Consider the following 27,525-nt stretch of genomic DNA (forward strand, 5'->3'; position numbering starts at 1 on the left):
CAACCAGTCTGTGCCCCTGCAGCACCCAGGTCCTGGCAACAACAATATTCGATGACAGGTCAATGCTAGAAGTGTCAAGGCCCTGGTTCTTCTGGACCTGGTTGGTGGCCTTACACAACCATTCATTCAAACCTCCTGCCACAATTACACAAATTAGGCATTGTGACAAGGAGAGTAATCCGATCTTGTCATGAGGAGATAAGAACCACTATCAGCCTGGGATTGGAGGCCTGCCAAGGTGGAAGCCAGAGCCATTCATTGGGGCTGGGGTGGGAGAAGGCGTGGCAATTGAGAGGATCCCAATTCCTGTCCTCTCCTCAAGGGCCTGCTTATATATGAGTGGTAGCACATTGCTTCACTATATAAATGACCCAACAAATACTTGCCAGTCTCATGTCTTTCATTGCAGACAAACCCAAGATTCAAGAAGCAAGACCGACCACCCTGTGAATATAGCCCATCAAACCACTCCCAGCCACAGACTTCAACCAGCAGAAGTATAAAAGTCACCAAAGGAAAAATAATCTGAAAGTGGGAAAACAGAAGTGGTGTGTAGCCACGGGCACCGCACCACACAGCTGAAAGGCAGTGGTGCTCGCCAGGCTCCAACACATGAGGGGGAACACACCTCTAAGGAAGACAAGTTAGATAGCCACAGAGCAGCATACAACAAGTCTCGATTCCCTCACACTGACTGGGAATCGTGCTGCAATGGCATCTGAACATGACCTGGGAAAATACACCAATGCAGCTAGCCATTGTTGCAGAACTACAGTACAGAGAAAATGGGTGGTGCATAACCATCTATTTTAATGCATTTTTGCAGTGTTATTTGTATCTTTTTGCAGTTGTAACAGGGGAAGAAGGACTAGCTTGAACAGGGGAAGTGGACAAATGGGAGAAAGAAGGGACATATAAGAGGGGAGACAGGAAGCAGGAAGTTGTGGGTTATTTGGTTGAGGTCAGAGGAGCAGGTAATCGCAATCAAAAGACCAAAGACCAACAGGAGGTAGGACATAATAGAGTGTGGAGGTAGCTTTTCAAAAAGGTGAGGTATTGGTTGGTGAGAGCAAGTGGTACTGTAGTGAGCGTGCATGAAAGGTGAAGGGGAGAGAGTGTTCAAGGGAGGCCAAAGGAGGGTGATTGAAAATCCGGTGGGGTGCATAGGGAGCAGTAGACAATGGAAGGACAGAGGAGGAGACAGGTTAAGGTGGGTGGAGTTGCAGGGAGGACAGCATGTTTTGGACAGGAGTTAACAAGGCACTGAAGGTCTTCAGGAGGGAACAAGTAGGGCTAGAGTATTTGGACAGTACCACCACATCCCTCAGAACTAATTCGGGGTTAGAGTAGGTCACATCTAGGAACCCCATAAGGAAGGCTTAGATGGAGAAGGCCAATTGTCTTTGGGCCCTCAAGGATAGAAAAGAAGTTTAGATATTAGGTGTCAATAAGCAGTATTTACTAACTCGGGGTTTAGAGACGCCTGGTTAAGGGTGGGAACTACAACACCTACAAGAGAGTGAGGGATGTACCTGATCACACTCAAGAAAAATAAATGACAATAAGCCTTTAAACCATCTATGGGTGTTGGTGGGTTATTTATGCCATCTGTGGCAGCATCCAGGGCACTGCCTAGGAGTGACTCAAAGCCTTTCTTACAAATAGACTGCAAATAACGGGCTTTCCATCATTTCAATCAACAGTGATCCCTTTAAGCTGTGGTGTGCCCCAGGGCTCAGCCCAGCTCCCGCCCCTTCTATTTAACATCTAGATAACTGCCTCTGATAAGTCATTCCTAAACCATGCTGACGAAACCCATCTGATAAAATGTTTTAAAAAACACTGATGTCCCAGCATGTAGATGAACCACAGATCTGGTTGTGCAAAAACAGCCTTAAGAGGACTCCGAAAACATTTAAATGCTTCTAGTCAACGCGCCCCATCAGCACTTGGCCTGCACAATTCTAGGCCACACAACGATTGAGCAAGAGGGCAAACCAGGTAAAGAAACTAGAAGTCATATTGGACAAACTATCCCTGGAACCTCACGTTGCCATAGTAGTGAAGAAAGGCTTTTTTTTTAACCGAAAACTCCTTGAATGGATTTTCACATTTCTTACCTTTGCGGAGAAAGTCTAAACGGTCCTAGCACTAATCACATATTTACTATGCCAATAGCGTATTCCTAGGCATACCAAAAAAGGTTTACTTTATTGGCTTCAGAATGTACAGAATGCAGTGATTCATGTGCTTGGCCAGCTAGGAATGCACAATCATGCCTCCCAAGGTCTTAACATGCTAAACTAGTCATCAGTCTTCAGGATCCTCTGTTTAGTACACATTGTGCTATGTATTCTTGTCCCCACATCATTACAGCAGGGGTTTACCAGATATACACAAAGCCTTCTCAATTCTTCAGGTCCTACTGAGCTTACCACTCCCAAATTATTCCAATTTCGGCGTTGTTACTTTTCCCTGCTCGTTTCCAAACTATGGAACGCCCTGCCAGAAAGCATCAGGAATATAATTGATCAGACAGTCTTCAGAAAGAAGATGGAAACCTCCCTGGTCCCCTAAATGTTGCCTTTACAGTCTCAATACACAACTATTGTCTCAGCACCAAAAAGCCGTCTCAGTGGCAAATGTAACCACTCTACAAAAACCTGATACAACACAACAGCAGGACTTCTTTTGGTCAATCTGGTTTGTTTGCCCAAGTAAGTTCAGTGGCTCCCAAAACTGGAAAACACTGTGGCATCCTTAAATCCTGGAAAGCGAACTACAGTGATTTTACTTCTGTGAGTAAATGAAGACTTGGACCAACCCAGACAAACATCTGTCCCTAGCCATATTCTTTCCATGCATAGATATTGCCTGCGTATGGGAGGGGCATACATGGATAGAAAGGCATGGCATGACAGAAGGAATATGCAGGGAGAGATGCGTTGGATGAGCCAGGTTGCTTCAAGGTGAGGCGATGACCCCTGGTGAAAGGGGTAACACTAAGTAGCATATAAAGAAGAAGAAAAAGCACAGTGGAAAGGCTGGCTTCTGAGGAACTGCTGCAATGGTGGAACATTTAAAAAGGAACAATTAAAACACGCCAAGTATTCATGTTATCAGGGCTCACAAAATCTACTAGCCCACTCATGCAGGCAAGGCGATTTTATAAAATGACAAGTACCATTTGCAAGTATGCATATGTTTGAAACATTTGACATTTACTGCAAACAAACTTTGTTTGCAGTTAATGGCAAATAAAAGTTTCACTAGGCATAGCCAGCCATTGGTTAGCAGCATTGCACCAAATATGCAGTGTGCATAGGATGACGTGCACCATTTTACAGAGCAATGGTATAAAAATAAAATAATTGTAAGTTGTCGCCCATCACATTGGGGCGAGTGCATTTTCTCATCAGGCGAGTATGTAAACCAAGGGGCTCACCCCGAAGGTCCAGTGGGATTTTTAAGTGAGGGCTACATATGCTTTGACACATACTCAATCTCTGTACATGCACTACAGTTGTTGAATTCTCCAATTTTACCTTTAAAATGCTAGAGAAGCATGAACAATTCAATACAAAATAAGCCTTTAAGCAATGTGTCCAAGGCAAAGAACCAACCAAGCAATCAGATGAAGTTACTTAGGTATTTAAACACAGCCCATAAGCAGTAAGAGCACACAAACACATTACCAAGAGACGAAAACAGATAACTGAGACAGAGCAAAAATAAGAAGAATGGTCAACATAAAAAGAAATTGTCATGAACGGTGGGAAAGTGAACACACACCAGTAACAGGGCATAAAAGTAGCACAAAATACCATAAGGGTAAAGAAATACGGAGAACACAAAATGGGGAACAGGCCTCACAAAAGTGTGGAAACAGTTATAAATAGTGGTGCATGTATTACTCGAGGGCGAACAGCACAAAAGAAAAGATGGAACAAACTGACAGTGCATAGAGGGAAGAGAGAATGCAAAAGAACATAGAAAGCAGAACACTGACCACAGAATAGCCAGCCCACAAAAACAAAATAGAAGGGAAAAAAAGACAATATAGCTGGAGGTAAAAATATATACTTTTTTATTTATGTGCATTAATAGTCTCAATGCTTTACACCAAAATATCCATGTTTGACAACAAAGTGATCTTTTACTTTTTTAAAGTTAAATTTAACCCCCTTCTTCAGAAGTAGGGAGTAAAATGCTCTCATCTGAAGAAAAAAAAAAAAAAAAAGAAAGATTCTAAACCAGAGTCCGGGTCACATTTTGAAAAAGGTACATGCTGTGAGCATTCGGTGGCAAACTTTAAAGCTGTAAAATACTCTTATTTGGAGTTACATTGGCTACAGCCAGAACAATCTCTAGCATTCTTAAGGCATACCACGCTTTAATTTTCAGAATTCTGGATTCTCCAAATATTAACTTTCTCACCTACGTTTGGCTATTCACAAAGGGTGATGGACAAACAATTGATCTCTTCCATTTCTGTAAAACTAGGATGGGGTACGGGAGGAGGCAAAAGGGTGATATAGTGCAGCCGTCAAGGAATGTTTTTTGTAAGGCCTATATTATTTGTAGTTGGTTATAATTAAGGTCAGGGTGCAAAATGTGGACTCAACACTAGCCATTGGCTAGTAATATTGGACTCATGGGCAAGTAAGACATTTTGTGCTGTGTGTATATATAGAATTGAAGTGGCGAGTAACATTTTTATGGCTGGCTAGTAATATGCAACTTGGATTTCTGCACCCCGAGTAAGGCAGTATATTCATCTTGGCCAACATTTTCCAAATGTATCCTTTTTGGTAAAAAAAAAAGGACTCAGTTCTAGAAATGCAATGACAATCAGGTGAAACACGTCACACACTGCTCAACATGTACATTGGAAGCAATTGCAACACAAAAATAACTGCTATCGCTAAGGCATATTATACGCTCTTCACCAGCACTATCTGTGGGGAAACACATTAGAATTTGTCCCATTTTCAAAAGGGAGGAGGGGAAGGTCACAAACGCCCATAAAAGCAGTACAAATACATATTTCTAGCAATTCATGATTCTAGCAACAAAGACACTATGTCCCCACCCAATCCAGCCCACTCCTGAAACAGAGGATTTAAACGGCAATTAACAATTTGCTATGTTTGGCATGTAACAAGTTCAATTTGGAAGCGGCTTTACATCTGACAGATGAAAAATATAACACAAAAAAGACTAAGAACTAACATTTATACCAGCGTACATAGAGAAGGAAATATGTAATTTCAGATATCCATGGTCTTTAGGTAGAAGGAATAGAGAGTTCAGCTTTTGCAATGGTACCACAACATAGAAATGGTCCAATACATAAAGAGGTTATCTGATGTCTCATAATTAGTATTTTAATCCAGACTTCTTTACACAAAACACCAACATGTTTGTCAGTGAATCCTACACATTAGACGCAACAGCTAAATAACATTTTATATGTAGTCACATTCACTGCCCCTGAGGGTAGACTTCCTTAAGTGCTACTTTGCCCCATGACTGTAGTACCTCGGCGCAGGGTCTTAAATGTCACTATGCTTTTGATTACACCCTTCCGATCTGGTACAAAACAAGGAGACAAAGGAAGGTGCTTATTTGAACATTCATTCAAATCATGTCTTTGCTTAAATAAAATGAATACAAAAAATAAAAAATCTACTGCTAGAAGCATCATTTTCACGGCGGGGGTTTTAACCAATACCCCATTTTACAGGTGCACTTATTTGGTTAAATGGTTCAGTGCCAACAATGCCATTTGTTTACGTCAAGTATTTTGTATAACTCCAACATGACGCCTTACAGCTGCATCGCAGCTAATGAAGACGTGAGTACTCCCACACATACACAATGAATACCGGTGGCTTTGAAACATGGCTGCAGCACATAAGAACACAGATGAATGTTCACAAAGAAAAATACACAAACATGGATATTCCAACAGAGCATACACAGAGTAGCCCAACATTGAGAATTCGTCTAACAAGAGGAGTCTCTTCCAACATTTGTAAACAAACAGTTTCTTCAACTATCTCATCATGGATGGTTCTTTTGTTTACATTTTCAGTCTTGTAACCACAGAACCAATCCAAAAACGTTGGGCATTTGCCAATACGTTCAGGCTCTCCTGCTTGCTCTGTCTGCCCCATGAGAGCCGCTTGTCCATTGGAATAGCAATCTATGGGTGTCTCGGCCTCCGAGGCACATGTAGAATTCACTTGGCTCTCCTGGCTGTAAGCCACCAAGAGTGTGATATCCTCAGGCTGGTGTTTGATGGACCCTTCTGACTTACCATTTGGAATGATATGCTTTGTGTCTTCAGTGCATGTTACGACAGTCTTGTCTGGTACTTTGCATTCTTCCTCCTTAGGCAAGCTTTGTTTCAGAGTCTTGTTTTTCAGTGCCCAGAAAGTTGTGGTTCGGATCTGTTCCTTATCTGGCGGCGGCGTAAGTAGACTTACAACTACAGTGATTACTCCAGTGATCCAAAAGAGAGCTGTGGCAATATACATGTAATGGATGGATTTGATAAAGCCTGGTCTATTATCAGGCTGATCACATTCAGGCGGCCGATAAACAAATGCCAGGATTAGGCGGGTGGCACCCAAAACAAAGCCAACCATTCCACCCCAGAACGCACCACGCTCGTTGCAGCGCTTCCAAAATATGCCCAAAAGAAATAACGCCGCCACAGGTGGAGTCAGGTAATCTGCGACCTCCTGGATGTAGAGGTACATCTGGCCTCCTTGCATTTCCACGATGATTGGCACCCAGGCAATGCTTATAAGCACCATAAATGCAACAAACAATCTGCCAACCAACATGAGTTCTCGAGAGGTTGCATGCTTTCTGATAAATTTGTAGATATCAAGGGTGAAAATTGTGCTGGCACTGTTAAATATAGAATCCAAATCGCTCATCAGCGCTGCGATCATTACGGCCATCATCAGTCCACGAAGGCCAACTGGAAGAACTTTCATCACCAAGCGGGGGTACGCAATATTGGAGCATCCAGCTCTGCTCCCGCATACTTGCATGCAGTGCTCTGGGTTGACACAGGCAATATCATCTGCAAACAGTATCCTTGAAATCATTCCCGGAATTACTATGATAAACATGGGCAAGATCTTTAAAAAGCCAGCCATTAAGGTTGCTCCCTTTGCATGAGAAATGTTCTTTGCTGCTAAAACCCTTTGTACAATGACCTGGTCGGCACACCAATACCAGACAGAGGCTGGGGTCTGCCCAAGGAGAAATCCAGGCCATGGAAGGTCTTCATCTGTTGGCTCACGCAACATTTTTAAGGAGTCTGGCTTTGGAGATACATGGCAAGTATTGGAATTGGTGAAATTGTTGGCCAACAATATCGAGGTGACATTTGGTGTTGCTAACATGTACCTCCTTTTAACCTCTTCAAACCCTCCAATTTCAATCATGCTGATAATCATAAGCGTGAGCGCCCCAATAATCATAAGTAGTGCCTGGAGCATGTCTGTGTATATGACTGCCACTAGACCTCCAGTAACAGTCAGCAATGCAGTCATGCTAATCAGCAGGGTGATGGACAAATAGAGATTCCACCCAAGAGATTCTTGAATAAATAGTGCACCTGAATACAGGTCTACAGATAGCTTTGTAAAGATGTAAAGGATTAAAGACAAAACAGCAAAATATATTTGAATTCTATGTCCTCCAAAGCGTTTGGACAAATATTCAGGCATGGTGTAAACTCCTGATCGGATGTACACAGGAATAAAGATCCAACCTAAGAGCTGCAACAACATCAGGGCATTGAACTCCCATGCACCGACAGCAAACCCACTTGCTGCACCAGATCCAGCAAGGCCGATGAAGTGTTCGCTCCCAATATTGCTCACAAACAATGAAGCACCAATAGCTGCCCAGGTCATGGAACGGCCGGCCAAAAAATACCCCGACACAGTACTCCTGTTAGATTTCCACATCGCAAAAAATCCAATGAACAACACAAGCACAAAGTACAATGCCACGACAGCAATGTCTGCAGCCTCCATTGAAGCCCTCATGTTTCTAACTGTTCAAATAAAAATCCTCCAGCGAAGCAACACAAACTGCAGTCTTTTTTTCCTAATGGAAAATGTGAATTGGACTAAAAAATAAGATGCAGTCAAGTATTTGTCCTTTGGTTTGCTGATTTGTTGGTCGTTCACTGATGAAAGAATATTTTTCTCAGCTTCTTAATTGGAATTTAAGGACTTTCAAATGGCATTGCACAAGATCATCAGCATGTAACTTTGGTGATGCCGAAGAAATTCTTAAACATCCGTTAAGTTTAGAGAAGGCTACTGTGTAACCAACCCTGCAAAGCAGCAAAAACAAAAGACAAAGATGGAATTAGAGCAGGGTAGTTACTGTGAAGAGAAAATACACATTTGACAATTAATTCTAAAGTCGTCACCTTAGCATGCAAGGTTAAAATCCAACTATGGATTGCCAAGCTTGTTCAACAAAACCTAAAATTCAGTAAGACACCAGGTTAAAGATTCAGGTTCCTACAGCGCATACCACCAAAAACAGTAAATATGTTCTTCGTAACAGAAAATGTTCTTTTTTGCTGGTTGAATAGTTCCAACGATTACAGTCGAAAGCAAATAAAAAGTACAATAAGTATTATTGGCATGAAGAAAGATTGTATTAAAATAGAATATTGGAGCATAGGCAACTGAGAGAAGCTTCGATTAAGTTTCACAATGGTTTTAGAACTGGATCTGTATAAAGGGCTCAACTACTTCAAATTAGCAGGCAGGTCGGGGGCAGATGTACTTCATCTAGGAATATGGAAAAATAGTTATCACACTATCCTACAATTTGATCATTTATTCACAAACCCAATGCATACAATTATTTTGACTTCATACCAGTTTTCAGGAAGCGCACTGCTTCCCACTGCCATAGTTTTCATGGCTCTAGCCCCAATGAAATAACAATATTTAAAATTTAGCTTCGAGCTTAATGTATTAAATTAGAAATGAACAGACATGATGTGACAAACATAAATCCAGCCAAATTTCTACATTGCACACCGGAATTAATACACCTTTTGCCAACATGTTCAGCAAATTGACCTTACCTGTAATATCTAAACAAATCTGTCTGAACAAGCATTTAGAAGTAAAAAAAAAAAGGCAAGAGGAGGATGAAGAGAAGTTGAAACAGAAAACTGCAGTGCCCTGTAAAGATTGGAGGGGGGGGCATCTGTACTTCTGCTCTCTGTAGGGTAGAGGAGAGGCACAGAGGACCCCAGCCAAGATTCTCTATTACGATAGCAATGGATGAGCAATCAAGGCCTAGCTTCTCAGGAGGTGATGCAGGCTGGTTCTTAAGTATAGTGTAGTCCCCAAGCCCCCACAAAGGAATATCCACACACTGTATTAGTTAAGTCTTTATATAATTAATATTCAAGGTTATGTACACTATGACAAGAACTCACTTTTTGCTCAGAAAATCTACAATGGCAAATTTATACAGTTCTAAAGTGGTAGCACCATTATTATCAGATCACATTAAAGTGCTTCAACTATACTCTGGTCAAATGTCACACAGATCAAGGAATAAAAGTAACCAACAATAGATATAGGAGGAAAGCAGTTGGTTAGAACAATGGGCAGAATATTGACCCCTACCAACTAGGCAGAGTTCTGTGTGCAGATCCCCTCCACCTGGGCAACCTGTAAATTAAAGATATATCATAAGCCCAGTCCATATATTGTTCTATAAGTCTTATTTCCTTCTATAAGGTTTCTAGCCCCCCAATGTACCTGTAGAGCAGAGTTCGTCGATGGATCCTTCTTGAGCGACTCCCTTTAAAGCAGGAGCCACGAATCGTCGAGAGGCGTTGAAGACGGTGAACTTGGCGTCAATGATGAAAAGTTTGATGGTGCCGAGACCACGGCATCAATCCTGGCAGAACGTCGCCGACGAGCACCACCTGGATGAGGTGTGCGGGGCACCTCAGCGTTTGATAGTTCAGGACCACAAAGAGTTTCTGAAGAACTGTGGCCCGACAAGGGTGTCGAGTCGTTGAAGTCTTTGTGGTCTTTGGGTGGCGGGAAATCCACTGGCGAATGCTCCTCGGTGCGTCGACGGCCTGGCCTTCTCTGGCGCGATAGGTAGGCAGCGGTGCGGATGAGCGCATCCGGGAATCAAAAGTCTTAGGCAAAGGAGTGTGCAGCTCCAGTCGTCGGCGGCACAGCGTCAAGCGGTCCCCTCTTCTGGGCAACACGGCTTTGACCGGCCTCCAGCGGTTACGCGATACTCTGAACCCTGGTCAATGGCAATGGACTTTGACGGCATCGATGTCCGGGTGCTTTACTTCGTTCTCCTCAGCGGTCCCCGTCTCCGGTCGGGAACCTTTCGAGGGTCCGACTTCCAGGGAGCTTCGGCGAAGGTTAGCAGTGCTCGATGGTCCCTCGGAGCACGGGAAGAGGGCGCCTAACCAGGTCCTCTCTTGGATCAGTCCTTGATGAACTCAACAGCTTTCGGATCGGGTCGAAGCAAATGCAGCAGCAGTTTTTCTTCCAGCTGGGCGTCAAGCAGTTCCAGTTACTCTTCAATTGTCAACTCAGCTTCTGAACAATTTCCAGTGTTGAGAGGTCCCCAGATATACTATTCTGTCTCTCATCCACACTGGTGGGTCACACTCAGCAGCCAATCATACAGAAGGGCATTCATGCAGTCAGCCAGCCAATCAGGCATACAGTGCATTCAGGCCATATTTCTCCCTCTCAGACACTCACAACAAGGAATGTGTTTTGGGACAAGTACCCAGCCATTCAATACTACACACTGCATTCATACCAGTTACAGGCAGGGCTGTCTCAGTCATTGTGTCAAACACCAGAACCGAGACATCCACAACAAGAAGTGCATATTGGTCACACACCCATTCACCCAGGTCCCACCCACAGGGTGTACCCACAACATACAGTCACTGGGAAGGCTCCAGCCAGTCTGGCCTGGACTTCACAACAACACCTTATATGGAACTTCCACTCAACAGCCAGTCAGGGGGAAGGGACAGAGTCAGGGCTTCCCAGGACTTTGGGAAAACAAGGTAACAGGCAACAGAACGCAAGAGGCCACAGGGGCCATCTTGTTTCCTATCAGGAATCAACGGATTCCAATGGCAGGGCCTGGGTATCCCAAAATGTAAAATTCAGCATGGAGCTGCTACCAGCCCATACCGAGCTCTGTGGGCCACACACACACACACACACGTGCCCAAAAACATACACTAGGGGCACAGGGTTGTATCCCCACACACAGCAAAACCCCCTTCACATTGCTAAATAAGGGCAGGGCCTTATCCAACATACACTTTTAAACAAGTATTTTTCTTTCTTTGCAAAAGTACATTTTAACACGGTGGGAGGCCCGCTAGCATTTTCCTTTCAAAAAGGTTCCATCTGAATTTCCCACATTGTTCTGTATCCATAGTTAGTTTCTTGTAGGCAGCGATTTGTTAGAAACACAGATGCACTGAAATTGACTTGGGCCTAGACAGCTGGAGTCCAAGCCCACCTTCTTCGCCAGATAGTCCCATGCCTGCAGGGTGATCTCTAGGGGTTGTATTTTAGCCCTCGCGTGTCGCTCCCCGGGGAGCCCAGAGCAGGCCCCTTAGGTCATCAGGCTTAGTGAGAACCTTCTCCTGGTGCAAATAGGGGACGTCGCTCGTAGGGGACCACCACCACACAGCGTACTGGACCTGGGCCATGAGATAATACAGGAAGAAATCGGGGATGTCCAGTCCGCCCTGGTTGCATGGGAGAGACATTGTGTGCAGCAAGTTGCAAGGTTGCTTCCCAGCCCAAATCAATTTGATCATCATGCTCTTTAAACGATTCCAGAAGGTAACAGGCGGCCATATCGGGACGTTGTTAAAAACGTACAATCATTTCGGCAAAATGACCATCTTGGATAAAGCGATACGGGCCGCCTGTGGGATAGGGAGGCGGACCCACGTGTCTACCCAGTGTTCCAAGTGTTGCATGACTGCAGCATAGTTCTCCTCGTATAATCGGGCTGGGGACGTGGACACCTGGACGCCCAGATAACGGATGCCCTGTGGACACCAGGCAAAGGCGCCACCTATGCCCTGTGGGGAAACACCAGGGGTGAGCGGGAAAATCTCGGATTTGGACCTATTTATCTGTAGAACAGACAGGGCTCCCAATTCTTGGGGTCCTTATTAGGTTTAAGCAATACCGTCACCAGGGCTGTCCTGGTGGACTCCAGGAGGACCCCTGATGAGATAGCTGCTTCCTACATACTACGCATATGGGGGATGAGTAGGGACGGGAAGGCTTTGTACAGTTCGGCAGTAATGCCATCCGTACCAGGGGCTTTACCGTTTGGGAGTGAGCATTATCACCTCAAGGAATTCCTCGTCTGTGGGAGGATCATTGGGGAGAGCTCTGACCTCTGGGTCCAGCCATCCCAGGGCGATTCTATCTAAATAATGAACGATGGAGTTGTGGCCCACCATGCACCTGGACGTACACAACATCTCATAATATTGTCGGAATGCAGCATTTATACTCCGCGAGTCCCTAGTGGTCCCTCCCTCGGGTGTCTCTATTTCTATTATGGGGTCCAGGTGGTGTACCTGCCTAATGGCCCAGGCCAAAGCCCTACTCGGACGGTCCTCCTCCCCATACCTGGAAGCTGCGACAGGGTCACACAAAAATCTATTCTCGTCCTCCATCAGCGAGCATAGCTCTTTGCGGGTGGCCGTCAGGATAGACTGGAGCAGGAGGGAGTCCGAGTGGGTCTGCCAGAACTCCAAGTCTTTTATATCTTTTTCTTTGGAAGCAATCGCTCTACAAATGCTTTTAAGGACACCTCCCTCTTGTGATATACATCAGCCCCGGATATACAACTTGAACGTTTCCCAAACCATCCCCGGGTCCGAGACAGAATCCATATTTAGTTCAAAGAATTCGGAGATCTTTCGACGTATGTCCTTGCGGAATGCTGCGTCTTCTAATGCCCGTGCACGGAACCTCCATGGGGGGTGCCTGGAGGAGGCGATCGGGTCTGAAAACTGCACCATGGCCGGAAAGGGTTCGGTCTCTGCTCTGCTGGGCACCCGGACCAGCTCTGAAGACAAGTGAATATAGTCTATTCTAGAGGAACTAGAGAGTACACTCGAATGAAAGGTGAACCCGCGATCGTCAGTGTGGAGAAGGCGCCAAATATCGACCAGGGTGTAGTCTGTTGCAATAGATTTCCATTTTTGGGCAGCCCTTTTGGGGGATGTTTGTGCTGGAGAGGACCTATCCACTGATAGAGATGATTAAAGCCGCCCGCCCAGATCACCTTGTAGCCAGGGAATGTATGTAGGTGACTGGAAAAATTCCAGGAGTCAAAGTTAGGACCGTATACATTTATGAAAAGGACGGGCCATCCCCCTATTTCCCCGGCAACCAGGATAAACCGACCCTCGGTGTCTGATACCTGCTTATGCAATTTGAATTCCAGTGAGCGGTGAATGTATATTGGGACACCCCGTGACTGGGTACTGTGTGATGAGCCGTACCTATGGATATCCCAGCCGGGCAGAGCTGGTAGCTTCCGTTCCTTTCCCAAGGGCGTTTCCTGCATACAAAGGACATTAGCATGGTGATTCCTCACATGATTAGAAATGAGGCGCGTCTTTTTACTGTTGGTGAGGCCCCGGATATTCCATGTGATCAGGGTTATGATTGCGTTTGCGGGGGCGGGAGCCCCCTGAGGTAGTGTCAAGTTATGCTTAGCAGGTGGGTATTTCCTAATAGTGGCAATGCGAGAAAACTGACTTGCGCAAGTCCTTTTAGGTATTTCAGGACTGTGAAGTGTGCAGTGGGCAGCCTTCCCTCTGGTTAAGGCATTTTAAGTACTTTATGGTTATTGAGTGTGCAGTGGACCCCTGGGTCCCAGAAGAGGTTTCCCTACCACCACCCTGCCCCCCCAACCTCCCCAACTGAACTAAGAGCACCGGCTGGTGCATAACCATAACCCCCCACACCCTCCCTCCACCCACGCCAGAAACTCCAACCTACCGGCCAATGTATCCCACCCCCCACTCACTTATCACCAACCATTAAACAATAACTCAGTCAACTGCCGCTGAGCAAGGGGGGAGCTGGCAGCCGTCGTGTCTCCCAGTGGCGAGAGGCTTAATTATCACATTTTAACTTTGATATCACAGTTAACAAACATAGTTGTTGTTCCAAACGTTGTCAAGTGAGGTCCCGGACCAGGCCCGGAGGGTCCGCGATCAGATTGGCGCTGTGAAAAGGATTCAGACCCGCCCAGATCAGCCTAGGATGGAGGCGGGGGAGGCCCCCAGGTCTGGGACCTCCGATGCGAATCATTCCGCAGATTCCAGTGAGGTGAAGAATAAGGTTTTCCCTTCACAAACAACCCCGGGTTTGGCGGGATAGATCCTCGAATAGCGAATATCTTTCTTCCTCAGGATGTTTTTCACTGATTGGAAGGGTTTCCTCTGGTCCTGAACCTGTTGGCTGAAGTCTAGGAAAAGTCTAATTGTTGCCGAGCCACACCGAAGGGTCTTTATTTTCTCTTGCCGCACGGAGAAGAATGTCCCGGTCCCAATAGTTGAATATGCAGGCGATGATGGCTCTCTCCGGGGCCCCCGGGAGAGGTCTGGTCGCAAGGGAGTGGTGGGCCCGCTCCACCATGAACATGTTTGTACCGGGGTGGGGGGGGGGTCGTCGAGCACCTCTTTAAGCAATTTTTTCCACAAAAAGTTCCATGTTGTCGATAGGAGTGGACTCGGCGACCCCGGTTATCCTGACATAATTTCTCCTTGATCGTCCCTTTAAGTCGTCGTTCTTGGCAACCACTTTTTTGACTGTTTGCTGAAGGGGCGCCACTTCCTGTTAAACCTCAGCGATTTTCTCCTCCCCATCCCCAATCTGGTGTTCCGCTTCCGACATTCTGCCACACAGTTTTTCAATTTGGATCGCACATACGTCCACCTTACAAGTCAGCGCATCGATTTTGGCCCCCAAGTTGTCTGTGCTATTTTTTAATGCCAACAACGTGTGGTTGAGAGCCAAGATGTTGAGTTGGGATGAGGCGGGCTCATCCTCTTGCTGTGTTGGGTCAGATCTGGCATATTGGTCCATCTTCGCCTGCTTCTTTTGGTTACCCATTTCTAAGATCTCCTCCAGGTGCATTGGTGGAAAAGATGCAAGGGCAGCAAAGGGGGCTTGTGAGAACAGAGCCCCCCCCCCCCCCCCCCCGAGTGTCTCAGTGGAGTGCAGGAGTAGTAAGCAAAAAGGCTGTGGAGACTGAGGTTATGTAGGGCCCCAAGAGGAAAAATGAGCACACGTGGAGGAAGAGGGGCCAATGCTGGTCCGGCTAGCGTGTAGTTTGAACTGACGAGAATAGTGCGATGTATTGTATATAACCACAAAGGAGTCGCTCAAGGCCAGGCCGGTGTCACAATCCTGTAGGCTAGACCCCTGACAGCCCCCACACTGTGCAGACTCCTGGTCTGGGAGCACCGGGTTCCCCCCCCCACCCCGCCGTGCCGCAGAGACAAGTTTCCAGGTTAACACAGGGGGACAGATGAGGATGGCCAGCACCACCAAGGACCAGGAACGAGTACCACTATAGTCCACAGTTATATGGGGGTCGTCAGGTCTGGGCCCGTGCAGTGTGGTGTGTGCTTATGGCCACAGGGGAGAGGCGACAGTTGCCCAAGAGAGTTCACATAAAAGAGCACCACTGGCACCCACGATGTTGGCGGAGGGCAGCTGCCCCCAAATTCACTCCCCACCGACCCCCCCCACCACTTACCCCACCCACTCACTGTGATGATGTTATGCGGATGATGCGGTGGTCTCCGTCGGGGGCCAAGGGGTGACGGATGTATGGGCCAGTCCACCCACCAGAGAAGCCACCAGGGGACAAGGGCACTCCGCTAAGCCCGGGAGCTCGGGGGTGTAGAGCCGCATGCCCGCGCCGGTGGGGACTCCCCCCAACTCACCAAGTATGGCCGGCGTTGCCTGGGCATCCCAGGCCGATGCGATGAGGTGAGACGAAGGCGGGCTGGCTGACCAGAAGTGCTGCGATGTCGCTCCGGGCCCCGACTTCACCCCTGCCGGACGGGGAGCGGGGGGGGAGGGGGGGAAGGCGGCTGAGGGACCTCCGGCGTCCCCGAAGCAGAGGAGCACACCGCTCGCCCACCCCGCAGGCACCAATGAGGAGGAGCAGGGCCGCGGTCTGCAGCAGTCCTCAGCCGTTGGTGGGTGATGGGCAGCCCGCCAGGATCAGGTCACGAGGAAAGCGGCCTGAAGTCCGGTGCTCCACTCGGTCCCGAAAGCACAGACCCGGATATCCTTGTGCCGCCAGGATTCATGCACACTGTGATTAGCTTTCTGCAGTTTAATCCAGAGCTGGACTGCAGGATTTTACGCCAAATGTTCAAGCCTCTGCCAGAGCACTCTCAGGCTGCGGCCATCACACGAGCCGCACAACAGCGCCCCCCCCAATATTTCCCTTTTTCAATGGGAACTTTGAGCTTGCAGCAAAGCAGCGCTGCTTTTTCACTCCCCTTCTTTGATACATGCAAGAACACACTGGCAGGCTTTTTCAGTGTGCCCCCTTGTTCCATCCTGCCCAATATGTGCTTGGCAAGATGGTGCAGCCATCTTTTTGTAGCTGAAAAATGCAGTATTGGTGTGAGGCAATGGTGCTCACAGCCAGCGCAGCCATTTTGCTGCTTCTGCTGAAGTGCAGCTTGGTTATGGATGCGAGTACAGCTGAGTGGGTAAATATATCCCATAACATTCGAGCCCTTCAAATTACGCAGAATAATGCAGTATGCGCAGCTTTTGATCTTTCTCGTCGTACACGGTTCCACGTTTAGGAAAGCCCTACATTGGCTTCCTGTGAAAAAAAGATCTCACACAAAATTCTTACAGTGTCCCATAAATGCTTGTCCCTTTCATGTCCTGCATAGTTATCTGATCATACCAAAAGTAAGATATCCACCAAAAATCTTCGGTCATCTGCAGCACCCATACTTATCAAACCAAGATTTAAATTGGTGCGTTTTGATGTTCAAGCACTCCTTCTCTGGAACTCTCTTCCTGTCTCTATTGGTCTTATGAACGACTGTTCTTCATTTTAAAAAAGCCATCAAGACTCACATTTTTAACCTTAGTCCAGACTAATGCGCCACTCCTTTTTTTCTCTTCATCCCTAGTCTGACTCTTTTTCCCGTAGTTGGTCTTGTCTCGTTTCATGTGCACCCTGAGGCCCATGTAAAGTTCGTTAAGATCCTTGGGTATCCGTATTGCCAGATACTTTATACTTTTCATATTGCAATCGGAATGCAAAAAAAAAAAAAAATCACCCAAATCATCATCCGCCCCAGAGCCCCTCGACTCAGGGGCAAACGGACCGAGTTATCCATGTTGACTCTGAACACCAGATACCGGTCTATAATCGGAGTACACCTCGGACTGAGGTGGCCACATCGGAAAGATGAAGGAGAAGGTCATCAGCGTAAAGACTGATCTTGTATTCCGCCTCCCCTACTGTGATGGCCCATCTCGTTTTATCTTGATGTTGAGCGGTTCTATGGACGATGCAAAAAGCAGGGGGGTGGTGGGGCATCCCTGCCTCGTGCCTCTGCTGAGACGAAAGACCCTAGATGTTGTTCTTTGAATGACCACTCTTGTGTTTGGCGTTGCATATATAGCCCAAATTGCACACTACATTATTTCCCAAAATCCTTTGCTGGACAAGACCGACATCTGCATTTGAAGCAGTTATCTGAACGTCTTAGAATGACATGCAGAAAGGATAATGGGCAGTAGAAAGTTATAGATACGCAAAGCGCGAACACAAGAGCATGCCAAATATGTGTAGACTGTATTATGTGTTGTAGAGGCAGAACAGGAACGTGTGGCTTGCATAACAAAATGAATGGTGTGCATTTACAATATTACAATTAGGAATTTTATTGTTTCCTGAGGCCAATTGGACTGTTAAGCATTGAATACCCCAGTTGACTTATCTAAAAATGTTTTGCCCTGAAGACGACCTAAGTGGTCAAAACACTTGTCGGCACTAACAATTCTAGAAAGTTGAAATGTTCATTTGGCACTGACAATTTTTTGGCATAACAATCTTCGATAGTTGAAATGTTTATTTGGTATTGACAATTCTATGTACACACGAGTGATCTAATAGTTAAGTGAATAATAAATCTCAACACGGTCCACGAGGGGACCCATATACATTTGTTTTCATTAATGGTCTTGTACATCGACCGTGAAAGAGTGACGAGCGCGTACAAATAGGTAACAAGCCAGACTAAGCAAAACACTGCCAACAAGAACCCCCATTCAACCCGGTCAAATGCCTTTTTGACATCCAGGCTAAGTAATGCAAAACCCTCAGAGTCTGCAGAAACATGCTCCATGAGGTCCAAGGTTTTCCTTATGGCATCTGTTCCCTGCCGTCCCACAATAAAAAACCACATGGTCTGAGTGTACCAACCGATGCATCGTTCCCTCTAAGCGAGTAGCCAATATGCAAGTATATATTTGTTCATCTACATTGAGCAATGAAATCGGCCGGTAGGAGGGGCACCGGCTCGGGTCCTGCCCTTCCTTAGGTACCACTGTGATAAGGGTGTTAATAAAGGACATTGGGGCAGTCCTGGTTTCAAGAATATTATTATACACCTTGGTCATATGTGACAGAAGCACCACAGAAAACCATTTATAAAATCCCATTATATAACCATCCTCAGGCCGGGCCCTTACCATTGGATCGCCGCCAGCACATCCTCAGCACTTACTGGGCCCTCCAAGAACTCATGCTCCGTCAGTAAGCTCCACCATGTCTACCCCTTCTAAAAGTATTCCTGGGACTCCGTCCCCACCCTCACACACACACACTTTGTATCATACAGGCCCTCATAATAGTGCGCAAAGCTTTCGGCTATCCCCTCGGGAGTGACCAACGCAAGACCCTCTTCGTCCATCAGCTCTGTAACCCACCTCTCTGCCCTCTGCACTCTGAGCCTTGAGGCAAGCAGTGCATCTGTTTTGTCCCCTTTCTCATAGAATGGTTGCCTAAAACATGTACGTTTCCATAGGCTATCCCCCAATTGCAGCCCCTTCAATTCAGCCCTTCTCCTCTGTATTGTGTCCAACACCTACTTATCATATTGGCCCTCAGTTTTGCATCTGTGATTCCCCTTCTAAAAGGTCTCCTCTGAGCACCTCATCCCGCAATCCCTGTTCTCTTTTCTTGCACACTCCCTCCCGTATAAGGAGCCCCCTCCAGGTAGCCTTCCCTAGATCCCAGGTCACATTGACATCCATCTCTCCTGTGTCATTAATCTCAAAGTATGCAACAATGTCATAAGTATCAGCAAAGATTGGGTCCCGCCATAGGGATTCATTATACCTCCATCGGCTAAGCCCTTCTACATGGAGTTTCATTACCACCATATCGTGGTCCGACCACCCCATCGGCCTGATGGCACTGCTGATCACCCTCCCCCCTTGGTCCTTGTTTAGGAGCAGGTAGTCAATTCTAGTATAGGTGGTGTGAGGGGCGGGGAAGAAAGTATACCCCTCTAGCCGAAGTGCATCGTTCTGCACACATCCACCAATCCTCCTGAAACAATTGAGTGACACAGGTGCCCCTCCCCACCAGAGATGGGTGGGTCCCTTGCAGACCTTCTGTCCAACAGTTCATCCGCCTATGAATTAAGTGCCCACCTACATTATACAGGTCCCCCACGGTAGCCATCATTGCTTATAGTGCCCCCTGGATGAATACCGCTTAGCCTTGTTTGGAGGCATAGAATGCCGCCAGCACAACCCTCACCCCATCTAAAATACCCTTATTATAAGCAACCGTCCCTCCAATCAGTTTCTCAACCACACACTTCCCTATCTGCCGCTGCTTATGCAATATTATTCCCACTTCTCCCGCTTCGCTGGCCCAGATGCCCCGTGAGCTTGCCCAATTTCGGCAGCTCGTAACTACATCTCCTCCCCTTCCACCAAATGGGTTTCTTGCAGGTCCCCATCAATCTGCATCCCCGTCCTGCACCCGCCTTCTCCTATACAGAACTAGTAGCCCCTCCAACCTCCCATTGCTTTGCTGCAAAGATGTGCCGTCTCCTTGATGGAGTCCACCGCTTACACCTGCCACCTGAAAAATGAGCCACCTCACCTAAAACATTAAGTGTATAAACTGCATAAACTGTAAACGGCAGTGAATACTACTGAGCTACCCTCCATCCCACTGAGGGCCACATGTGGAGGGAGTCAAACATGCCCAACCCCAGCATCTTAGCAAAAACCAGACTGTGTGCCCCTTACACCGCTTCACGCCTGTAGTGGCATATGCTCATTCCCACCTCCCCTTCACCAATATACTCATGAGGTCTTTCATGGGGACGGGCCATTGAAGCGCATATATTTGCACCCACTTTGTCCTCTCCACCGCCTAGGGAGGTTCGGCTGCGACTCATGCTTCCCTCTTTTTGGCAGGTCCGCTTGCAGGTCGGGCATCGTGTCAGTGTCTGAGGTCAGGTGGCTCAACACCTGCTCTGCTTCCTCTGCCGATGTAATCCTATAGTCTATTCCGTCCATCTCAAACTGTAGGTCAAACAGAAAACCCCACGTTCATTTAGCCACTTTGTGAGCTGCCGGCAGTCCCTTCTGCGAGACAGCGCAAGATTGGACAAGTCGTTGTAGACTGTTATACGGGAGTCCCCATAATCCAGATCGTCTTGTCCGTGCTCTTGCTTGCACGTCTGCCTTGTCCTTATAACTTGAGAATCTAGAGACGATGGATCGTGGTCCATTGCCATATGGCTTATCACCTCTGTGCGCCCTCTCCAATTTGACCTCTTCTCCCCCTTCTGCCTCAAATAGTAAATTCTCCACATCCACTTCCCTCAAACCCAGTATGTGAAGGTTATTCCTCCTCACCCTTTTTTCCAAATCACCCATCTTCAGGGTAGCGTCTTCCTCTCGTAGCTCCAACTCTGTCATGTGAGCATCCAAACACATTCCAACCATATTAGCATTCAGTTGATTATTACCCAGACTTTCAATCTTACCTTCCACCGTGACTACCCTCCCCGTATGGTCTGCCAGGGATGCTAGCAGGTCGCCTCAGAGCCCTTTAATTTCTGTCAGAATACTTCCAATGTCATCCTTTGTGGCAAAGTTCAACTCATCAACCCCTGCCAGCAGCCTCCCATCCAGCGCTCCTCCCACATCTCCGCTAGGGCTCTCAGTCAGCATTGTCCTTGGCTCCAGCACCCAAGTTGTTCGATACAAGTCCTACTTCTACTGTCAGGCACGTACTTCCCTTCTGCAACTGCCTGTGTAGCCACTTTAGTTCCTGTTCAGAGGACCCGACTCCAGGCCCCCCCCAACTCCCTCTCCTTGAGGTCCAAGTTCCAGCTGCCCACACTTTCTCCACTCCTGTGACAAATCCTACTGTCGTCCTCTTCGTCAAGGTCTGTCTTCACTGTCCCGGGGTATCCTTTTGGTGGGCTGGTGGAGTGTGCAGACTCTCACCCACTTCCGTGGCTCGTCAGCACACGGATATCCGGTGCAACCCCCGCTCACAAAGGGCAGGGCCAGTGGGACACCAAATAGCACCCCCCCTCACTCCCCTTTGAATTGGCAACCTTGGAATGCCCTCACTGGGGTCAGCGGCAGTGCTGGTGGATCTATAGAGTGCCACCAATAGGTTGATGTCCCCTCAGGCAACAGAGTCTGTGTTCTTCTCCCAAGACCAGGAAAATCTCTATGCAGCAGGTGGGGGATGGCACCTCCACCACCTCTCAACTTGCACGCACTCACTGTTGGGCCCAGGAGTCACCACCACATTGCTCTTGCCCACAATCCACTGGATAGTCCGCTAGCGTGGCACCCCGCTATTTACGCAATCTCCTTTAGACAAGCAAAGTGTGGGTGAATGTCCACCAGACCGAGGCTCTGGTTAAGGGGATGGAGTGAGTGCCCCAATCTGGAAACGTGATGCAAAAACCCTCAGAGAAATGTTCCTTCTCTGTGACTGAATGCCTCAGGCTACCTCTCAGCACCCAGCACAGTGGGCAGTTCACTGCGGTCTGCTAGTGTGGCCCACGTACCTTCCAATTGCCTTCTTCCATATCGCAGTGTCCTGGGGAGGCTGCCGTGTGGTGAGGGGCCTCCCGTGGCCTTCTACACCGCCGCTCCGGTGGTTCTATTCAGTGTGCAGGGGAGGACCGCTGCAGTGGATCGCTGCTCTGGTCGGTGATGGCGGGTGCCATCCCGCACACCCTCCTCAGTGTGCCACTCGGGAAGGTTACTGCTATCTCGCGGTACTCACCTCCAGGCCGTGCAGCACCTAACGGAAGCACCCGCTTGGCAGGAGGCTTCCCGGTCCCGGCTCTGTGGTGCTTCTCCTAAGCCCGTACCTCCTCAGGCTGGTACGGGCCGTAGGTGGAGTGCCCTGCCCCTCACCACTCCTCCACTGAATGCCGGGGGCATACGCGGGTCTGAGCCTTCTGACGGGGAAGGCCCCTGCTACTGCCTTGCACTGTGTGTCAGTTTGTATTAGGCTTATCTTCCAATCACCTCTTCAGCTTAAGCCTGTTCCTGCTTACTGTGTCTGGGGGCTCAGCACCCCTTCCGGTGCACTGTCGTCCAGTTTGTCGTCCAATATGCTGGAGCTATTTCTCAGGCAGCCATGTTTCCCCACTCCCCCTGGTGGTCTCCCAATTCAGCAGTTTAAGATGGAAGAACCACATTCCTGATCACAGTACTAGTCTGTGGAGTGGAGGAAAATACATCCTGAAACAAGATGACAAGGATGTGTGCTTGTACCTAACAAGGCATGGCAAATATCTTTGGGCTATAGCAAAGCAAAAAGTTGCAATTTCTGGAAGTTTTAGAATTAATCTTAACCTCTGGCAATGCTCCGGGCAGCCCTCCAGACCATCGTTTTGCGCCTGCCACGCCATTATAAGGGGAAAGACCATATGCAAATCCAAACATTCTAGCCATCACCTCTTTCGTTTTGTTAGATTGTTAGAGTTTAGATGGGTAGTTCAATCACAAACCTGGCTTACTAATAGTTAACTTTAGCCAGGACTCAACTACAATGAAAGCAGGTTTGAAAAATTGTCAATCCGAAAAAAAAAAATAATAAAATTTAAAAAAAATGCAAATGGTAAGCAGATCCAGGTTTTATAGAAAGTGATTAAGAACAACAATTGGAAACCTCATACAAGAGTACCTGCTTAGGATGTGAAAATGGAGGGATGATCCCCGACTCCATTTCTATTGGTCAAAAAAGAAGTTAGCCACTCAGGGTGTAATAAAAAGGTACACTAGTACAAGATGGTGTGGTCCTAAGTGGCATGGGCCAACCTAACAAAATCTGTGTACTGCCATTATGATCTGGTCGTTCAGTAAAGACACTATAGAGCAAGTGCACATTGCCCCCAAACAGAGATCATTAGTTTCCACAATCACTATGATCTGGTCAACATGGATTTTATGAATTGCGATTAAAATTCATGCAGTAGAAATACCAAAAAGGGCTTTTTGTGAAGTATCTGTTCAAAGGTTTAGGAAGTATCATAAAATAAATGCCTTCATAAATCAACCAAAAGTGCATGCCGAGGACATCTTATAAGTATTTATTAAAAAGATTTATGATTTTTAGAAAGACCAAGTCACCCTTTTTTTAGAAAATGCAAACACAGTATTAAAGGAAATCGTAATTCTACATAATCAAAACACATGTAGGTCTGGAACTATAGTTTGCAAAAGGGCAATGCCACTACACCGAACCTTCAAGATGTTCCAATCACTGGGTGATCTCCTTGATCTCATGTTAAGTGGCCTCTTATGTCGACCAATCAAGTATTGATGAAGAAGATTCCAATTAAATCTGTGACATTTTAAGTAATAATATCAATGAACGTAGCTTACTGAAGCAAAATATCTCAAGGTCATGCTTTGCCAAGAACATCATTTGCGAAGAGCATTTTTCATGAAACTGAGAAGCATGATTATGGATAATTGCCAGCTTCTTTGGCCACCTACAATAAGTTTAGCTTGAGAAAACTTGGGTGCAGAGCGCCTACACCCCTAACTGTAGCTCCAACAACCCACCCATGCTGCCGAAAACCCTCAGAGGCATCCCATTTAAAAGCAGTCCCTATACTCTCCTTAAATCTTACAGACTTCCCTCTAAGTCCACAAACACTTGTTCAAAATCCTCCCTCCAACCACCTCCCCCGCCCCAATCCCCAGCTACCTCACCAGGTAAACGCTGATCGACAATAAAATACCATTTGTATCAAAGCTTGAATCAAACCCTATGTCAGTTTCATGGATGGGAAAATGCTATATCTTTATATATAAAAGCTGAATGTATGTGTGTGTATGCCTGTCCGGCTATACAAATCCCCACCGTTGAACCCGCGTCTACCAAATGTTGCATGGATTCCTCTTTTGTCTGGGGCAAGATCGTAGCCTATGTTTGGATACAAAAAGTTCACTCCATAGACACCCTCATTTACTGATGCTCACTACAGTAGGTACTAGAAAAAGGCACAATTTGGGAAAGTAAAATGTTCGATGTGTTGGTTATTCCTTTGAAGTGTACTACTACTGTATCACACGCCACTCCAAATATGGTAAGTGGTAAGGTTACAGTTTACTTAAGTTCATTCACGAGAAGAGAGCACAAGCAATCAATTTTTCCTGGACATCTTCTCAAATGTGTTGAAGCCATTGAGTGACTGAAACATGGTGCACAAAAAACGAACATCACTTGGAAAAGCTCCAACAGATGCAAAAAAAAAAATCATTATCAAGAGCTTCTGAAACACAACAAACAGCAGCACGACTTGCCAACCAGAGGACAAGAGCAACAACCTCCAGGGTACATGAGACACCACTCGATCAGGACACAGGCAATGCCATGTACCCCAACTAGTTGAAAATAAAGACAGCAGGATATGAGCTACTGTCTTCTTCCTTGGTGAAAGCAGTGGAGTGAGAATGTAATTTGAAAATCATTACTACATGGGTCTTCTTCGTTTCTCTTGATAACTGAATGCAGGCTACTGGACAAAGCGTGAGGAGGGTGCACTTTATGGAGTGTGCAATAGTATGTGTAATGCAAAATAAGCATGAGTTTCTTACACAAAGCTGTAACATCATAGTCATACGAACCTATGATCTGCATTATTGTAGCAATACGATGTTAAACAGAACCAAGATGGGGCTGAGCATTGTGGTACCCCCAAAGCATTTATAACAAAACACTTATATATGGTTGCTTTCATTAGGACATGCATTTGCTCCACAAAAAGTTTGATTTTCTTTGGCTATCGTATTTATTTTGGGTCACACAATACATGTTATCGGCAGCACCAAGAGTTGTTTAAAAGTTCAGTAATATGGTATATAAATAATCACATTCTATCGAATCTCTATCTCTCCCTCTCCCTCTCCCACCAGTAATAAGAGCTTGTGAAGCAAGGGAAAAGAAAATCATAAGCACTACTGGATAGTGTAACAGCAAGGTGGTGACGAGGCATAAACACCACAAAGTGAACTGTGTGAAAGTCATGTTGTGGCAGAGTCAAGAGACTGCCAAGGAGAAGTAGAATTCAAGGTGGACTAATGTAACAGGTTCAGAGAGGAATCCTGTGTTGGCAAGGAAGTCCAACGAAAACAAGTGAACATAAAGTACCAAGGGTTTTCAGTTGCTTAACCTGTAATGGGTGGACCGTGTGGTCTGACAACTGCACCGAGACCGAGTAACCCCTACTTGGAGCGAACCAAAGAAAGTCAAGATGCTGAAGCTGTTGTGCCTAACAAGTGTTAAAGTGATTAAAGAAAAGGAGCAAGCTATGTGAACTGTTGAAAAACCTGAAAGGTTACAAAGTGAATTTGGAATCATTATTGAAAGTTGAATGCAAGCCAGGAGCTCAAAGAAGCTCGAAACTTTATTTTTGAACACTGTCTCTTTAGTTTAGTTTATTATTTGTATAGCGCCGCCTGGCCCTAGGGCATCCAGGCGCTTGCGATGAATACAACAAGAATAATGAATACAACAAGAATAATGCAGCAGAAATGTACAAATCGATTACATATTTACAAATTTACAGTCTTTGGTTTCTGACATCCCTATGCATTTTTTGTGAGGGCAAGTATAGGTTTTGCACACAGACAGACGTTTGAGTTGAACTTTATGACTTTGTTTCCTTACGTAGGGAAATCCCACCTTAGCAGAGGTCAAGCTAGGCCTTATTCCATCCTGACATTTAAGAAATAAACTATTTTATTTAAGAAAAGTGAATCTGTTTCCGTCTTACTTCATGATGCCTTCACACCTTACATTGGGTTAATGATGGGATAGCAATGGATTGGTAAGGACACATTGACTGGCGGGCTGGGCTCGTGTCAACACTCATCCCCCTCAGACCTACGGTCCACCAACCCTGAAAGGGGTGAAGTGGAGAGGGGGGGGGGACCAGATGGTCAGTCATAATGGGGAATTGGCGTATGTTGGGGAATGGGAGTTGTGCAGTTGGAATTAAAGGCGCTGTGGGAGGGGATGTTGGAGGGGTCACAATGGTATGTTCAAAGTTATTGTTTTGTTATGTCAAGATGAAGCAGGGGACTGGATGTGGGATGGGAACTTTACACGATTACAGAAATATGTGGAGACAATACTGGAAATCTTATCTGATAAATGAGGTTGGTGGGGGATAGTTGCCTGAAATTAGGGGCATGGAATGTACAGGGCCTAGGGAACAGCAGAAAGAGAATGAAAGTGGGTAAATTCTTGAAACGTAATGGGGTACAAGTCACATTTCTGCAGGAAGCACATTTGAAGGGGAAGGATTTGGAAAACCGCAGAACTAAATGGGGGTGAGGAAATGATATTTGAAACCTCATTCTTCCTTTGCAAGAGGGGTTTGATATGGATTGCTCCAGGGGTGCCTTCAATAATAGATAACGCAATGGCGGGGGGGGACTCGGAAGGTCTACCATGTGTAGGGAAGGCATAGTATCAAAAAAGGAAGACAGACACAGGTGATCACAGTTCAAAGGTGTTTATTGTACTTCAATTGGGTTTGGAAAACGCCTATCTAATCCTAAATCTAAAGATGGGAGCAAGCTACGACCATCAAATAATAATGCAGTCCTAGTCGAGTCTATCAAGATAGAAAGGGCCTATAGTAATAAACCCATTGCCAATCCTTACTTCTAAATACAAATAGTGTGGAAACCATGTTATGCAAAAGAGAAGTGTTTGAGAAATGATATGTCAGGATATTGAAGCCATTGGCTTCCCTTCCCCACATTTTCAGCACGGGATAAGGCGGCATACTCGAGCGTAGCACACTCTTTGGATTTTCTAGCAATAAGATGCAATTCAAAA

The 27,525-nt window shown here is 46.4% G+C and overlaps 1 protein-coding gene across 1 annotated transcript in view; it reads right to left on the bottom strand.

The window, feature by feature from the left end:
* Window positions 1–4,070: 4,070 nt before the first annotated feature.
* The window catches only part of SLC5A3 (solute carrier family 5 member 3), a 98,102-nt gene continuing 74,647 nt past the window's right edge, over window positions 4,071–27,525 (bottom strand). The window contains exon 2 of the mRNA XM_069636199.1: window positions 4,071–8,368. Within this exon, the coding sequence (XP_069492300.1) occupies window positions 5,937–8,075 (2,139 nt within the window). The 5' untranslated portion in view covers window positions 8,076–8,368 and the 3' untranslated portion in view covers window positions 4,071–5,936. The remainder of the gene's footprint in view (window positions 8,369–27,525) is intronic.

The sequence above is a fragment of the Ambystoma mexicanum genome, chromosome 7p (assembly GCF_040938575.1).
Source record: "Ambystoma mexicanum isolate Mex_15411 chromosome 7p, UKY_AmexF1_1, whole genome shotgun sequence".
Lineage (NCBI taxonomy): Eukaryota > Metazoa > Chordata > Amphibia > Caudata > Ambystomatidae > Ambystoma > Ambystoma mexicanum.